Source organism: Xenopus tropicalis, chromosome 3 (genome assembly GCF_000004195.4).
Source record: "Xenopus tropicalis strain Nigerian chromosome 3, UCB_Xtro_10.0, whole genome shotgun sequence".
NCBI lineage: Eukaryota > Metazoa > Chordata > Amphibia > Anura > Pipidae > Xenopus > Xenopus tropicalis.
In genome coordinates this window covers 131,293,962-131,311,385 of record NC_030679.2, presented here as the reverse complement: position 1 = coordinate 131,311,385, position 17,424 = coordinate 131,293,962, and the positions used below count along the sequence as shown (strand labels likewise).

Here is a 17,424-nt window from a genome sequence, read left to right as displayed (position 1 = left end):
GGGCGACTAATCTCCCCGAGTTGCCTTCCCTCTGCCATCCCACCGGCGAACATGTAAGTCGCCGGCGGGATGGCAGACGCGGCGAGGCGATTTCGGGAAATCGCCGAAAAAGCCTCGCGAGTCTTTTTCGGCGATTTGCGCGAAATCGCGCCGCCGCGTCTGCCATCCCGCCGGCGACTTACATGTTCGCCGGTGGGATGGCAGAGGGAAGGCAACTCGGGGAGATTAGTCGCCCGCGAGCAGGGAGTTTTGCCGCGGGCGACTAATCTCCCCGTGTACCAGAGCCCTAAGTGAAAACTTCAACTGGCAAGTCCACAGTCACTGGCTTCTTCCTTGAGCTCCTCTGACTGGCCAGTGAATACAGTTGGCCTCCATTGGCTGTTTGAATTCACAGACCCCTTCACTGTGAGGATAGGTACCATGACACAATGCCGGATCTATTAATATATACCTTGTACCAACTGCAACCAAAGTAAAACTAAATATAGAAACAGTCAGTCCCCGCACGGGGCACCTGTCACATTAATTGTAATCAAATATTGATAAATAAGTGCTAATTTGTAGGTAAATTAACACAGGAATTTAATTTTTTTTGCATCAGATTGTTCCAAGAACACTTAAATGCAATATATGGCTAAAAGTCACGCATTTCTCAGAATTAAGAATACTGTTGCTGTCCCGTTTTGTTTCAATTAGGCAATAAAGGCCTCCAAGCGGGATACTTTTTACCAATCCAACACAAATAAGTTGTTTTATTAATTTATAAGGCCTTCTTACTTTTTAGACTAGATTTAGACTAAACAAGTAACCAGTTAATTAGTCCCTTTGTTATTCTGAAACATTGTAAAACACATATGTATAATATATACACTTATATTTTTATTTAAATATCTTATACAGACTTTTTTGGCCTCTGTGGAAAATCCAAAGATTGTTAAGATTGTAGGATATTAAAAAACACTTGGAATGTTTCAGCTGTTTTACCACAACAAACAAAATATGTGTGTTATATGCTGGTGTAGCATATTGTATACAGGTCCCAGCATATCTAAATATATGCATATACTGTACGTAGGTGCTGCTATACAGCTTACATTGAATAATTCACCATATCACCATAGTCAATAGGATTGTTCTGTCCCCAATAAGAGTTAATTATATCTTAGTTGGGATCAATTACAATGTAGTTTTATTATTACAGACAAAAAGAAAATCAATTTTAAAAATATCAATTATTCCATTAAAATGGAGCCTATAGGAGACAGGCTTTCTGTAATTGGGAGCTTTCTGGATAACGGGTCTCCAACTAACGGATCCCATACCGCTATACAGAACAGATGCGTGTGATTATTAATGATGTTGCTGAACTTGGTGAAAGTGCCCAATTATGTTTTTAAATGTCCATGGAACCAAAAGGAAGACCAACCTCTCTTAGCAGCTGCAGTAAGAACACAGTCAGACGCAGAAAAAAAGATTATTGTTACAGGGGTTGAAATTTCTGAGTGCATTATTACCTGTATACAATTTATTCATACTAGAGAGGTACATTTCCTTAAGAAAATGTGACTGGTGCTTGCCGTGGCAAAACTCGTGCCCCAATATTACAATGTTTCCTTCAGTTTGGTTAATTGCCCCCTGCTGGGGCAATTAACCTCCCACCCCTCAGAAAAGCCATTGCAACCCATTCCCGAATAAGCCGCACGGTTTGACACCTCATTCATGGGTCTACGCAAATGGTGGTTAATTGCCCCCTGCTGGGGCAATTAACCGTACACACCTCCGAAAAGTCATAGCACCCCATTCCCAAATAAGCCGCATGGTTTGACACCTCATTCATGGGTCTACGACAAACTAGTTATTTGCCAAAATCCCCATTATAAGTCAATGGGGCAAATTTGGGGACCTCTCTTGACCCGGGGGTAAAACTTATACCCCGCAAAAGGGTATCTTCTGACACAGGTTGCAAACCTCTTTAAATGTGGTAAATTTCACATTTCTAAAAAAAATCCCTCTCTGCACTACAATCTGTCAAAGTTGGCCTCAATGTTAAGTCAATGGGATTTTTGGCCTGGTTAATTGCCCCCGCTCCACCCCTTAGAAAAGTCATAGCACCCCATTCCCTAATAGGCCGCACGATTTGACACCTCACTTATGGGTCTACGACAAACGGTGCAGGACTAGTTACGTACCGAACTTTTGTATGGAAGAAGAAGAGAAACTAGAGAGGTACATTTCCTGAAGAAAATGTGAGTGGTGCTTGCCGTGGCAAAACTCGTGCCCCAATATTACAATGTTTCCGTCAGTTCTCTGTGACAATTGCCCCTGCTGGGGCATTTAACCGCCCACCCCTCAGAAAAGTCATAGCACCCCATTCCCGAATAAACCGCACGGTTTGACACCTCATTCATGGGTCTACGACAAACGGTGGTTAATTGCCCCCTGCTGGGACAATTAACGTCCAACCCCTCAGAAAAGGCATAGCACCCCATTCCCGAATAAGCCGCACAGTTTGACACCTCATTCATGGGTCTACGACAAGCGGTGGTTAATTGCCCCCTGCTGGGGCAATTAACCGCCCACTCCTCGGAAAGTCATACCACCCCATTCCCGAAAAAGCCGCACGGTTTGACACCTCATTCATGGGTCTACGACAAGCTGTGGTTAATTGCCACCTGCTGGGGCAATTAACCGCCCACCCCTCAGAAAAGTCATAGCACCCCATTCCCGAATAAGCCGCACGGTTTGACACCTCATTCATGGGTCTACGACAAACTAGTTATTTGCCAAAATCCCCATTATAAGTCAATGGGGCAAATTTGGGGACCTCTCTTGACCTGGGGGTAAAACTTATACCCTTTTGCGGGGTATCTTCTGACACAGGTTGCAAACCTCTTCAAATGTGGTAAATTTCACGTTTCTAAAAAAATCCCTCTCTGCACTACAATCTGTCAAAGTTGGCCTCAATGTTAAGTCAATGGGATTTTTGGCCCGGTTAATGGCCCCCGCTCCACCCCTTAGAAAAGTCATAGCACCCCATTCCCGAATAGGCCGCACGATTTGACACCTCACTCATGGGTCTACGACAAACGGTGCAGGACTAGTTACGTAACGAACTTTTGAACGGAAGAAGAAGAAAAATAAGCCTGTGAGATAACAGTAGTGATGCTTTGCTTCGCAAGCCCCACTAATTAAAGGTCTCAAATGGCCAGTCAAAAAGGCCCAAAGTTAATGGGATCAAACATCCATATCAAATAATACTTATTAAGTTTGGAAGACTTATTTGATATGAATACACTAATACCTGCTAACAGTAACACATGTTAATTGCTTTTGCTTTGCAGATCTAGTTTAATCACTTTGCCAGCTAGAAGCTGTCGAAATGGATTTTTAGCAAAAAAGGGGAGGGAAAAGTTGCCGTTTAAATTTGCTCAGTGAAGAGGCACGAAAAGGAGCATCTGCCAATAGCGCTTGTCAATAAATAGGCGAATGTGCTGGCGAATTTTAACCAGAGAAAGACAATTTGCCCTTTAGAAAATGTGCCCCATAGAGTATGCACCAACTATCTACTGCTCCTTTGATTTGAAACAACAAACTTTGGTTGCCATGGGTTACCATTGTGATGTCACAGTGGAACTTTGGCTGTCCCTGCATGTAGCGCAGAAAACAGAAGCCAAACCATCATTTGATTTTCCAGCTTGCTGAGGTAAACATCACAAACAATAATAAGTAAAACACTGATATTAAGAAAATATACATATACAGTTATTTATATATCTGTTTTTCTGTCTTCATAGAGAATCAAGTGATTTCAACAATGGACAAAATAAGAAAGTTTTTTTTGAAATTCTTTTGTTGTATACCATCTAATATAAAGGTAAATCTTCTAGTACTATGCTATTGGGTTGTTTTTAAGGTGTCAGGGCTCCAATACTGAGTTCCAAGTTTTCTATCCCAAGTGTTCTATCCCAATACCCGTGACATCGGTTGTTTTTTCATCTTCAGTTTATATAGAGATGATGGCTTAATATACATAATCACATAACTACATAATCTAAACACAAGTATATGTATATATATATATATATATATATATATATAATATATATATATATATACACACACGTGTGTGTATACAGTATACATGTGTTTGAATAGACATCATTTTGCATAAGTTAAAAGCTTTTATACATTTATATACACAACTTCATCTGCAGCACTTGTAACTTTAATGAGAAGGGGAGTGTGATAATAATAATCACTCACGTGTCACTTTAAGGATATTGGGAGTGTGTAATAAGTAGAATTTGGTACAATTTGCACAATTACAGGTATGGGACCTGTTATCCAGAATGCTCGGGATCTGGGGTATTTTGGATAAGGGGTCTTTCCATAATTCGGATCTTCTACCTTAAGGCTACTAAAAAATTATTTAAACAGTAATTAAACCCAATAGGATTGTTTTGCCTCCAATAAGGGGTAATTATATCTTAGTTGGGATCAAGTACAGGTACTGTTTTATTATTACAGAGAAAAGGGAATCATTTAACCATTAAATAAACCCAATAGGACTGTTCTGCCCCAATAAGGGGTAATTATATCTTAGTTGGGATCAAGTACAGGTACTGTTTTATTATTACAGAGAAAATGGAATCATTTAACCATTAAATAAACCCAATAGGGCTGTTCTGCCCCCAATAAGGGGTAATTATATCTTAGTTGGGATCAAGTACAGTACATTTTGTACAAGTACATTCAAGTACAAGTACATTTTGTGTTTAATATTTTTTCACTTTTTTTTTTTTTTTACTATTTACTATTATGCATTTACAGGTATGGGATCCCTTATATGGAAACCCATTATCCAGAAAGCCCCAAATTACAGAAAGCCTGTCTCCCAAAGACTCCATTTTAATCAAATAATTCAGATATCTTTAATGTATTTCCTTTTTCTCTGTAATAATAAAACAGTACCTTGTTTTTGATCCCAACAAAGAAATAATGAATCCTTACTGAAGGCAAAACAGTCCTACTGGGTTTAATTAATGTTTCATTGGCTATTTAGTAAACTTAAGGCATGGAGATCAAAATTATGGAAAGACCCCTTATCTGTAACACCCTTGGTCCTGAGCATTCTGGATAATGTGTCCTATACCTGTACTATTAGTATGTATTTACTATTACTACGGCAGCATGTATGGCAATAGCTTAGCATTAGAAATATACAAATTTGTACATGTGGTAACACAAGCTGCTCATTAGCAAGTTCTTTTGTGGGTTTTCCCTAAAAAGACAAATGTCCATACAGTAGCAAGGGTTTATATTAATGTGAACATCTGGGGACAGTGTCGGACGGGGTTAGCCGGGGCCCACCAGAAAACCAGACGTGTGGGACAGTCAGACACTGGAAATATATTATTTACATTACATTTTCTAAGGGTCTCATTTCTGCAAATTATTTCTCTCAACAGGAGAACGAAGAATCACTAGTAGTTACAGCTAGTAATGTTCAAGAAAACACAGAAGCTGCAAATAAACCTATTGGTGAGCAAATATTTATCAATATCTAGGCTGAATAGGTCAATGTACTGCCCAAGGGGCCAGTGCTTTTAAAGGAGAAGTAAAGGTTAAAATCCTGCTGAGCACTAACACCCAATAAAAATGAATGTGTTCAACATATGGATGATTTGACACCATCACAGGGTTTAAAAATGTCTCTTAATTCATTAGTTTTTTCCCAGCTGTCCGGAATTCTTTTCCCAAGCTGCAGTTAAGTGTTTAAATAAATCTGCCCCCATATCTGTTCTTATAATAAAATCCAGCCATAGCATAAACGTGCTCTTCTGGCCCTAAAAACCGGATAGACAGAGACAGGATAAAAAGAAAAAAAAATATAGACCAATTGCAATTTAATGTGAATAACCCCATTAAGTAGTAACACAGTTGCAACTCAGTAACCAAACTACAATGCCTTTTGTGCAGATTCTCCTGAGTGCAAGAATTGTTCCTCTGTCGTAAGGAACAAATGCACAAAAGCAACACGCCGGAGATACTTCAAAGCTCGGGTTAGAGCCGCAGTTGTGGTAAGTAATGTACCAACTCCGTGATTTAATCCCATTCTGTGAATTTAAGTATAACAGTATAACAATAAAAACATAATAATTTTCAAAAAGCTGTAATGTCAAATATCAATATCAGCCACTGATCTGACCCCACATCCTGCCCTGCATCAGGGTTGGTTTCTGAGCCATGCAGAAAATCTGATTTAGAAATGTCTTTTATTTACTTAAAAATATCCTTCCAGATGGGAACCCAGACTCAGTATCTTCTTTTAGTGAATAGTGAAGTTCTAGCTGCTAACCTCCAGCCAATTAGTAATCAGGGCAAGTACGTGTTCTGTTGGGATAGCTATGATTGGCTGAAAGGAGGAACCTGGTTCTAACAGTTATGTTCTTCCACTGTTACATTTGCCACTTTTCAGCCTTCAGGTTGGGGACAGAAAGTGACATTATTTGGGGTGCTGTTATGATGTAACGGGGTGAATGGGGCAGGGGAATGGGCAATGCAGGGGCTATCAGCCATGGAGAGGGTCAGGGAATGGGGGTTCTGGGTTGGGTTGCCACCCTTACAAATTTACTAGCCCTATATTACCGGCCCTACCTGTTGATCTGTAAGCTAGCCGGCTTGGTGGAAACTAGTAAATGTGTAATGACCTCTTGTTCTATACCTGATCTACCCCCATTCTGGACTGATCCACCAAGAACCTCCCTTTAACAGTATCACACTGGCAGTCAACTCTATAGCTCCGCCCTTTGGAGGCCTTTCATTGGCCCACCCCCCCCCTTTCATTGACACACCCACCCGCATCAATGTCCTACCCCCCCATAATCAGGCTGGTATTTATTTTTACAAAAGTTGGCACCTTAGTGGCAACTAGAGATGAGCGAATTTTTTCGCCAGGCATGGATTCGCAGCGAATTTCCGCATTTCCCCCTGGCAAACGGGAAAGATTTGCTCATCACCAGTGGCAACCCAATCCATTATATTCACTTTATATTTATAAATATGGAGAGAAAAATGGGCACCGCTGGTTTTTCTCTGTATAGCCCCTATTGTAGTATTCTAGAAGCAGCCAAATACTGTTAAACTACAAATCCCAAAACATACTTATTAATTCCCCTTATATACCTCTATGTCCTAAATATCACAAAGAAGACGTGTGATACCCTGTAAGCAATATATTCTGTATGAGCTGCGGTTATTAAGAAATCTCTCATTAACGCATTTCTGATTTAATACTATTCAGGAAAAGAAGATTTTCTGGGCTGATTCTATAGTACCCGACGTCAGAAGAGGCCTGCTCAGAAGGGGATGGACGCAAAAACTATCCCCCACCTTCAGTAAGTCTGCTTAGAAAAAGCCAAAGTATACCACATATAAGGTTTATAGGGAGCTCGGCACATTTTAGGATATGAGTATTGGCCCTGCAGTTTCATTAGCAAAAAGTAGATAAAGTAGAGTTGCATACAACTTCCTATAATAGGCCCGATGGCATTAAAGTTGCACGCAGCTTTATCTTCCAGTCACTGTGTGATCAAAAAGGCTCTCATGTTAACACATCCATAGGCCAGCAAGCATTTAATCTGCTACTGGTGATAAACCTGAGCCAATAAAACCACAAATTAATAATTTCTCACCTATTTTAGTGTGCTGCTGGGTTGCAGCTCTTTGGGGCGTATTTATTAACACTGGATACAAACATCACCGGTAATGTTGCCCATAGCAACCAATCATCAATAAGGTTTGAACAGTCACCTACAAGTCAGAAAACCAAAGCAAAGAACTGATTGGTTGCTATGAGCAACGTCACCAATGATATCCTTAATATACATATACATTTCCGGCTCCAAGCAGCCTGGGGTACTTTTCTACAGACACCACGAAAGGTAATAAAACTGCTGTAATGATACTGACACACTGTTTTTCCCTTGACAGGTGACAATGCCATGGCAACCCTATTCTCTGTTCCATGCAGAACCGATTACTATCAGGTAAATCCATATCTGTGTTAGTACAAGATCCTAAATAACAACCTGTGGATATAACCAGTGTGTATGTTGGACCCAACTAAGATATGATTAATCCATATTGGCGGCAAAACAATCCAATTGTGTTAAATATATGTTTAAAAGATTTTTAGTAGAGTTAAGGTATGGAGATCCAAATTACAGAATGATCCCTTATCCAGAAAAGCCCAAATCCCGAGAATTCTGGATAACAGGTCCCAGGCCTTTAGTTACTTGGCCAGTTGTTATTCCCATTGTGTAGAGGAAATAATATGATACGCCATTATCATAATCATCAATTTATTTATAGAGCAGCAGCAAATTAAGCAGCTCTTCATATGAATTCACATAGAATTACATCCACCCACGTAGACTGTAAGCTCTATGGGGCAGGCACTTCCTACTGTGCCTATTACTGCATGGAGCTTTATCACTATATATTTAAAAATAGCATAAATATATATGCCACCTGGGTGGTATTTTACTGGCCTCTCTGGTAAAACTGCCAAATTTACCGGCAATGTAGTTCTTGTAATACCCTAAAGATAAGGCCCTGGCCCACCCTTGATCCTTGATCCAAACTTATATTTATTTTCTTCCTGGAGTGCATCCCTCTCTCCGGCTGTGGCACTTTATAGTCCCACCCCTTTAATAGCATTACCCCACCCCTTTTACATTATTGCCCATCCCCTTCTGGTTTACAGTAAGTTATTTAGGAAGGTGGCAACCCTATTTATTTACCATTATTTAGCATTTAACAAAGGTTACAGAATTAAAAAAAATAGGACAAGAAGTTATCATTTGCTATCCCATTTTATTATACATGGTTTCCATTAATAACACCTTGTATATTTATGTTCCAGTCGAGAGTGCATTATAATGTACAGCCCAACTTCATCTGGACGTACGACGATATTTCCCCAAGGAATCTAAATAATGACCAGATGTTAAGTGATTTTATGGATAATCCATGCTTCGTATCCAAGGTGAGCCATCTTCTAAAGTTACTTACAATCACCCACAGCAACCAATCAGATATCTGCTTTTAATTTCTGTCTTGTAGTAGGGTAGACAAAACAGATTGCTTATTTGTGGCTACTTATAAATACAGCCCAAAATTCTCATGCAGCTTTGCAAGTTTGCCTTTAATTTAAACAATATAACAGAAACTCACATGCAGTTTGATTTAAATGCTGCTATTTGGTATAAATGGTGATTCAATTATGAATATATATATATTTGTATAAAAGCACAAATAGCTCTACGCTGGCCCATTATAAAGCACTGGGGTATGGCCACTCATAGCAGCACCTTTGGCATTCATTAGCTTGCCCAAGGCAATCACCCCTTACAGTTGCACCAACCTCCCTCCCTGCTGGAATCCTAACCCCATCCCTCCCTGCTGCTGACAGCCCCCACTCACCCATCTCTAAGGGTAGTGGCAAACAATATTAGTCTACCCAAAATGCTCTCCCATCGGCAATAATGTAAATCGCCAGTGAAAAAGGCATACACAGTAATATTTTATCCAAAGTTTCCTGAGCAAAAAACTTTAGGCGACTTCAGAAAATGAAGCACTGTGTGTGCCTTCCCACTGGCGATTTACTTTATTGCCAGTGGGAAAGCATTTTGGGGATATTCGCCCATAGTAGAAGAGGGCTGGCAGAAGTGAGTATTTTCCAGTAAATTTTTTAACCTGACTAAATGAGATTGGCATAGAGATGAATAAGGCTATGATAAGATGCCCCTCGTGACTGGTCACACATAGACACTTCCGACATTTGACGTTGGATAACATGGTACACAGTGACCAAGTTGGCATAGCTATAGAAGCCAGAAATTTGGGCAATTCATAAAATTTCAATGGCAGATTATACTGAATCATCTTCATGGCTGTTTTTGCTCATCCTTGTTCCAACCACTCAGTCATTTGCTATAATTGTTTAGGACATGCACTTTAAATGTACTGAAAATATATAACTAAATGTGTTCTCTACATGCCAGGTTGGGATGTGCACCAGTTTAAAGAAACTGTATCGGTTTGCTGGTGCAGATCCGTATACTTTCTACCCTCGATGCTACGTCTTGGAGAAGAGAGAAGAGAGGCAAGCATTCATTGGTAAGAGTGACTAGAATGTGATGGCAGTATATTCTAGGGATATTATTATCTCACGTGTGGATTTTGGGCTTTTTACTTTTTATAACTAAAGTATTATTTATCTCTATGGTTATTTTTCTAAGTTGCCCTTTTTTATTGAATAGTTATTATGGGGCATTTTTGGGGTTGCCATCTTTGGGTTGCTGCAACTGTGGGCAGGGGGGTGGGCACTGATGTTATAGGGGAGGGCACTGACATTGGGGGCAGGGGCCATGCCATCAGTGGGTGGGACTATGATGTGGCGATTGCTTGGGCAATCACCATGTCAATCAAGGAGAGTCCTGTCCGGACAGCCCTTCTGAAAACTGGGTTGTCAGAGACTCAGCTTACACTCAAAAATAATCATGTTTTATAGGGCTAAAGGCAGCGGGACACACCTTCTAAACACTGTTTTATGTAAAAGAAGATAAATCCAATGTTTTGCCTGCTTAGAAATACAATACTGTGTGTCATTTCTTAGTTTCTCATTCTCATGGCTGAATATATTCTAACAAAGATCTTGCATTTATTTAGATGACTTCAGGATGACTGCTGCCCGTAGCATTCTTAAATGGGTTGTGAGAACCAATGAACCAGGTAAGTCTGCGTCACAGAAATGTATGGTTACTTGTAGGATTTGGACCCCACCATTATAGCTACTGCCATAGTACAGTAACACCTTGCACATTTCATACTGTAAGATTAGACTAAAGCAATATAAAACTGCAATCAACTGATTTCCAATTATATATATTTGTTTATTATTCTCACTTCTTATTCATCATCTCCTGTTCGTTCTTATCTGCAGAAACAAGAAGGATCTACCGCGGTAGAAATGTTGTTCCAGAAGCTGTTATATGGGCGGCCCTTGTGGCTTGCAAGCTGCATCTTGACACCTTGGAACACAGAGCCAATGATCGCTTAACCAAAGCCAAGGTGGCTGCTCATTGGAAAATACTCCTTCGTGACTACTATCAGGTCATGCAGTAAGTAACCATTCATAGAAATTTGGAAAAGTTATTTATTATTACAGTTATACGATTTGTTAAAAACCTTTATCCAAAAAGTTCCAAATTACAAGAAGGCCTTCTCCCATAGAGTTCATTTTAAAAATAATTTTATTTCTGTAATAATAAAACAGTGCCTTGTACTTGATTCCAACAAAGCTCCATTAATCCATATTGGTGGCAAAACAATCCTATTAGGTTTGTTTCATGTTTTAATGATTTAGAAGACTAAAGGTCTGGTGATCCAAATTATGGGAAGATCCCCAGTTCCCAAGCATTCTGGATAATAGATCCTATAGCTGTATTGGAAATCGCCTTGCTCATTGGAGAACAGTGACAGTGAACACAATGAGAGCAAATCATTTCCTAACAATAATTAAGTATTGAAAAGGCAGATAATGCCAGTAAGATGTGATCCAAAATACTGTTCCTCGCTGAACTGCAGGGCATTGTATCAGGGGACAAACTAGATGGAGTGCCCTATATGTAATAAAAGGCACTACGTTTGCCTAGGAGCATAACCTACAGCAACCAATAAGATGTTTGTTTTTAAGCGGGTGACAAGTGAATGCTACCTGCTGATTGGTTGCTATGGGTTACTGCTCCTGGGCAAACTTAGTGCCTTTTATTACATTACCCCTAGCTTATGTAGCTTATTAGGTCAAATTTAGATCATGTAGAAGAGAGATTTGTTGTAGACAACAGATGCATTGGTATATATTATAGTACTCCATAAACAATTTATAATAAACTATAATATGACCAGTATTTATTATACCTCCCTCTCATCCCTGTCCATGTATTGTTACAGTCACGGAGCACACATACAAAATTCTCAGAAGTATGTGGAACAGTGCCGCCGTATGTTACAAAGGCTGGAGCCACTGATGCCACAGCTCAATATAGACGGAGAAAAAAACATATGGATATTAAAACCAGGATATCTATCTAGAGGCAGAGGTAAGGAAATCTGCAAAATGGGGGCATATGATATTTATGGGGGAAAAAAACTCAAATTACTGGTGGGCGCTGATTTGTTATGCTTATAACAGTCATCCAAAACATTAATCTTTTGCCCCAGTGTTTGTAAATGGGATGGTGCCTGCCCTTGCTTCAGCCCTAGTCTAGTTTTTAAACATAGGAAATGGTACAAGGGCAGACCATAGAGGGTTGTCATCTCATAAGTTAAAACTAAATATGTAACAAATCCAAATCCTTAATGGCTAGTTTGCATATTTTTCTGTGCCAGAATGTGTCTAAATGAGTTTCTACTTAGCCCTGTGGGGTTAGGATCAATATGGGTCTGGTGTTTAGGCAGTTAAGTGGTAACCTTGTTAGACTAATGCAGGGTTCCCCAACCTTTTTCACCCATGAACCGCATTCAATTGTAAAAAGAGTTGGGGAGTAACACAAGCAAAAAAATATTCCCAGTAGTGCCAAATATGGGTTGTGATTGGCTATACAGTAGCCACATGTGGATTGGCAGCCTTGAGGAGGCTCTGTTTGGAAGAACACATGGTTTTATGCCTCCAAAACTTGCCCCCAGTCAAAAATAAGCACCTGCTTTGAGGCCACGGGGAGCAACAACAAAGGGTTTGAGAGCAACGTGTTGCTTGCGAGCCACTGGTTGGTGTTCACTGGTCTCATGTATTCTACATTGTTGGTAAGAATCCATACATTACAAACTGGGGTACTAGAGTCTTTAGGTGTCTATAAAAATTATTTCCACAAACACTGATGCTATCTTTACATGTTATTACAGGCATACATTGCAGAAATCGCCTGGACAGGATACTTCGGGTAGCGGAACCTGGTTTCGAATGGGTGGCACAAAAGTACATTGAGAGGCCACTTCTTGTATACGGAACCAAAATCGATCTCCGTCAGCATTTCCTTATAACGGACTGGAACCCCTTAACCATCTGGTTCTACAAGGACAGTTTCATCCGTTTCTCGTCACAGCCCTTCACGGTGGAGTGTTTAGACCGGTATGTAGATGGAGTAATATCTCAAGTACAACTTCTTTTTTATGTAATAATGGCATTTGTACATGTTACTATTACCTTAGGCTCCTCCATAGGCAGAACTTACCCTCGCTCTGCTTTATTTTGGCATATCACTAACTAGAATATCCTGCATTACAGCCATTTAGGAATAACAAGAATAACTATTTTTGCTTAACAAATTCGAATGACATTATAAAACGCGAAGCCATACTCCATAGAGGCTGAAAAAAAGGATAATGGAGTGATTAATCCCAAGTTTGCATGATTTTGTTTTGTAACTTATATGTCACTTTGTTTCTATATCAGTCTGTGATATAGAAACAATGGGGTTGGAATGGGGTTGTTCCTTCTCCAGCACTGTGCTTCTTGTCTGTACCTTTCCCCCTCACCCCGTATCTTTGCCATAAGGAAACAGAGCAAGCAAATGGTAGAGGCATACAGATTTAATGGCAGGGCCCACCTAGTGTTGCCACCCAGACGATATTTGAACAGCCTAGCCAGCAAATTGCCAGCTAGGGTCGGTGCGAGTATTACAAATTTACTGGCAGTAGAGTAATATAGTATAGCCTGGAAGTTTGTAATAGAGGCAACCCTACCTATAATCCCTCCCTTCCCTGACTCTCTGCAACGGATAAATTCTTTTTTTTTTTTTTTTGTAAATGCCAGCTTCTGCCCCACCTATCTGCCCATTTCCCCACTCCGTCCTCCCAATCCCCTTTGTAGCCTGCCCATTTTCCCACCTCCCAAATGATGTCACTGACCTCTCCCCAACCTGAAGGCCAGTAATAAAAGAAGAAAAAGAGGTGGCAACCCACTAAGGTTTTACACTGTATACTGATGGCCCAGTCTCACCCTGATAGTAGCTGCAGTACTTTCAGGGCCCTGCAAGTTTGCTCTAACTATGGCAGGCAGCTTGATATTTGTTTGCCAGACACCAATATACTCAATGTTGTAAAGTATCTTTGCATACTTGGCCTTTTTAAAGAACACCCTCCATGTTAATGTAGTATAGCACTGGGCATCCCTGATCTCAGTGGGCAGTAGTATTGCATTAATAGTGAACCTGGTTGCAGGCAGATAAACCAAACAACTGTATTGTTCTTGTCCTTTCAGCTCCATCCATGTGTGCAATAACGCTATACAGAGACATCTAAAGAATGCATCATATCGGAACCCTCACCTGCCTGAAGAAAACATGTGGCACAGTGATGAATTCCAGTATTACCTTCGCTCTATCGGAAAAGAGCATGTCTGGGATTCAATCATCATACCAGGGATGAAGAAAGCTCTTATCCATGCTGTGCAGGTTGCCCAGGATACAATACGCCCCAGAAAAAACAGCTTCGACCTTTATGGGGCAGATTTTATGTTTGATGAAAACTTCCAGCCTTGGTTACTGGAGATCAATTTTAAACCTGATATAATTAAAGACACGTCCGTGATGAACGTTCTTATTCCGCCCATGATAGAGAGCTTGCTATGTGTCTTGATTGACCGCAAGACTGACCCTGACTGCGACGTGGGAGGATTTGAGCTTATATATAAACAGGTAAGTGCAAGTCAAGGGCAGAATCTTTCATACGGGTACATGTAAAGAAAAATCTACAACCACCGACACATGAAGGGGATAATGTGTAATCATTCTTAGATATGTGCCCTTGGTTGGCCATGTTGAAGAGAGCATTTACAGCAAGCTCCCTTTGCCCTAGGGGCACAGCTAAGACCCTGGGAAACCCACCCAATCACAATTAACCTATGTTTGTGCTTACTAAGGTTTATCCTTACTCACTGCAGATACATTTAAAAGCAATAAATTCCAACAATATTTAGCACAGCAAATAAATAAATATTCAGCCATACATCCTTAATTATAGTAAGGGAAGATGAGAACACAAAGGGGGCCAATTCACTAAAGGTCGATAAAACGAGCACTATTTATAGCGTGCATTAAAAATGTTATTGCTTCTTATTTTTTGCGACTTAATGCACGATTAACTAAAAGGATACTTGCGTTAATTAAAACGCAATGTTGTTTGCATTATTTAACTCGCGATAAGCGTTTTTCTTGTGTTATTTACCGCCACGTGCGTTAATTCCCGCTGCACGCAATATATTGCGCACAATTTAACGCACGTAACCATTACGTTCGTAAAACTACTGTTCTGAATATTCCCATTTCCCTGCAAACTGGAGGCTGCATCACTCTGGGGCCAACACAGACTTGAATAAATCCCACTGCAAAGTCCGTATTGTGTTGCCAAAAGCTCACGAACCACAATTTTCTTTAAGTACCGCCTGCCCCAAGTAGGTGTTAATCTTCGCACAGACTAATGCGATATTCAGCGCATCTAACCCTTCTTATGTGTGTGAATCATGCGTATTATTTCTATTCGCTAATTAATGCAATGCGTTAAAATTAAAGCCTTGCGATGATGCGTTATTTAGCGCATGCGATATGCATCTTAACGCATGCGAAAAGACTTTGATGAATTGGTACTTATTTATCACGTCAATTTTAACGCAAAACACCATGCGATAAGCGTTATCGACCTTTAGTGAATCGGCCCCAATGCTTTAAAACTAACATCTTGCGATGATGCGTTGTTATTTAGCGCATGTGATATGCGTCTTAACACATGCAAAAGGACCTTTAGTGAATCAGCCTTAAAGTCTTTCAGGGTACCAATTGATTGTATCAGTATAGCACAGGATATAATTAATAAGGCTGTATAACAATAAGTAGCAAATGCAGTCCATTTAGTGTTATTAAAAATCTTTTGGTACTGTATTCTCTGAGGATAGGAGATGCCATTTGTGTATGTAATAGCCATGTTTTGTAACTCCCATTAGACTGGTATATTTCAGTTCTGAAAGTTTTTCTGCTTTTTTCAATTCCAGTCCCTAAATAAACAAGGAAAAAGGTGAAAGCGAAGAGAGTCCTAATTAAAAAGCCTTTGTGATGGGCAAGCCAATCAGGACAACGCAGGGCATCTAATAAGCTGATTATACAATTACTGCAAAGGGGAGCACCACTACGATGTCAAAGCCTAAAGGTAATCAAAGAAGGTGCAAGATCATAATTATATGAACCTATTTTGCAAAAGAAAAAGTATGGCCATAAAGATTCACTCTGCCTGATTTGAAACTAAAACCCGCCTTTTTAGGCAGGGTCTCTCTCTTTTTTATTAGTTACCTGATGGGGTGCTTTTCTTTGTAAGTACCAGGCACTGGGGAGTTGTTTGCATGAGGGGGAGGTTTGACCCATTATTGCCACTGAGACACATTACTGGTGAGCGTGGTATTACACTATAAGATATATTAATTCTAGTTTCTGCTATTTTTAAATTCTAGGCTGAATATACTGGAAAATACGTGATTTGCTTATTGACAATGAAGAAACACTGGATTGGTGGGTGCTTATCCCTGCCTACGGTTTCGGAGGTGGACTAGGACAGAGGACTAGTGAGGAGCAAAAATCGACTACCTAGGGTGTTGGAGGTGGGACCAGGACAGAGGACTAGTGAGGAGCAAAAATCGACTACCTAGGGTGTTGGAGGTGGGACCAGGACAGAGGACTTAGTGAGGAGCAATAATCGACTACCTAGGGTGTTGGAGGTGGGACCAGGACAGAGGACTAGTGAGGAGCAAAGAAAAAGACATTCCAGGAACTTTTTTTTTTCTCATGCCAGGTCCTTAAACCATTCCAGCACTGGACATGGGATACCTGGGGCCAATATTAGGGAATTTTGTCAGTACTAGGTCGGCCAGTTTGACCCTGTGCCTTTCCCTATGATCCCCATTGTTTTGTAATTGTTATATTTAAATAAAGATGATATGAAATGAATAAAGTTAAGACCTCTATTACATTTGTTTAGTAAGAGAGAATTGTGTGCTGCTGAATGTCACCAGGCCCAGACTGGCAATCTGTGGGTTCTGGCAAATGCCAGAGGGGCTGCTGTAAGATGCCATAGACAGTCACTATTTATTGGGCTGCTGGGGGGCTGTTTGGGCCTCTGTGGACTTGAAATGCAAGGGCCTATTTTGAATGCCAGTTCGGACCTGGTTGCCACTTGGTCGGTGTTTGTGCACTCACACTTAACGACTGACCAGCTGTGGCTAATAAAGGTCATACATTTCCTTTGTGTATTGAATGGCCTAATTAATTATTATTATCATTTATATAGAGCCATCATCTCCTGTAGCTTTTTACA

General features: G+C 40.3%; 2 protein-coding genes across 3 annotated transcripts; both read left to right on the top strand.

Moving 5' to 3' along the window:
• Window positions 1-3,795: 3,795 nt before the first annotated feature.
• On the top strand, window positions 3,796-11,125 carry LOC116409558 (tubulin monoglycylase TTLL3-like). Its single transcript, XM_031898234.1, has 10 exons — window positions 3,796-3,874; window positions 5,469-5,541; window positions 5,980-6,080; window positions 7,304-7,397; window positions 7,993-8,048; window positions 8,927-9,049; window positions 10,068-10,182; window positions 10,735-10,797; window positions 11,009-11,029; window positions 11,109-11,125. The coding sequence occupies exons 1-10, from the start codon at window positions 3,815-3,817 to the stop codon at window positions 11,123-11,125; spliced, it is 723 nt and encodes a 240-aa protein (XP_031754094.1). The 5' UTR covers window positions 3,796-3,814.
• Window positions 10,823-17,055, top strand: LOC116409496 (tubulin monoglycylase TTLL3-like). 2 transcript variants are annotated; one of them, XM_031898151.1, is made up of 6 exons: window positions 10,823-11,186; window positions 12,019-12,167; window positions 12,970-13,195; window positions 14,327-14,762; window positions 16,112-16,279; window positions 16,565-17,055. In XM_031898151.1, the coding sequence occupies exons 1-5, from the start codon at window positions 11,182-11,184 to the stop codon at window positions 16,136-16,138; spliced, it is 843 nt and encodes a 280-aa protein (XP_031754011.1). In that variant the 5' UTR covers window positions 10,823-11,181; the 3' UTR covers window positions 16,139-16,279; window positions 16,565-17,055. The 2 variants fall into 2 exon arrangements, with proteins under 2 accessions (XP_031754011.1, XP_031754012.1); XM_031898152.1 differs by lacking the exons at window positions 16,112-16,279; window positions 16,565-17,055 and having other exon boundaries at window positions 10,932-11,186; window positions 14,327-14,900.
• The last annotated feature ends 369 nt before the right edge of the window (window positions 17,056-17,424 follow it).

Excerpts from the sequence above, each read along its gene's own strand:
- LOC116409558 (XM_031898234.1), top strand. The coding sequence starts at position 3,815 with ATGGACAAAATAAGAAAGTTTTTTTTGAAATTCTTTTGTTGTATACCA. Across the intron at positions 5,542-5,979 it reads AGCTGCAAATAAACCTATTG|ATTCTCCTGAGTGCAAGAAT; the intron begins GTGAGCAAATAT and ends CCTTTTGTGCAG. Across the intron at positions 7,398-7,992 it reads AAAACTATCCCCCACCTTCA|GTGACAATGCCATGGCAACC; the intron begins GTAAGTCTGCTT and ends TTCCCTTGACAG.
- LOC116409496 (XM_031898152.1), top strand. Across the intron at positions 12,168-12,969 it reads ATATCTATCTAGAGGCAGAG|GCATACATTGCAGAAATCGC; the intron begins GTAAGGAAATCT and ends ATGTTATTACAG. Across the intron at positions 13,196-14,326 it reads ACGGTGGAGTGTTTAGACCG|CTCCATCCATGTGTGCAATA; the intron begins GTATGTAGATGG and ends TTGTCCTTTCAG.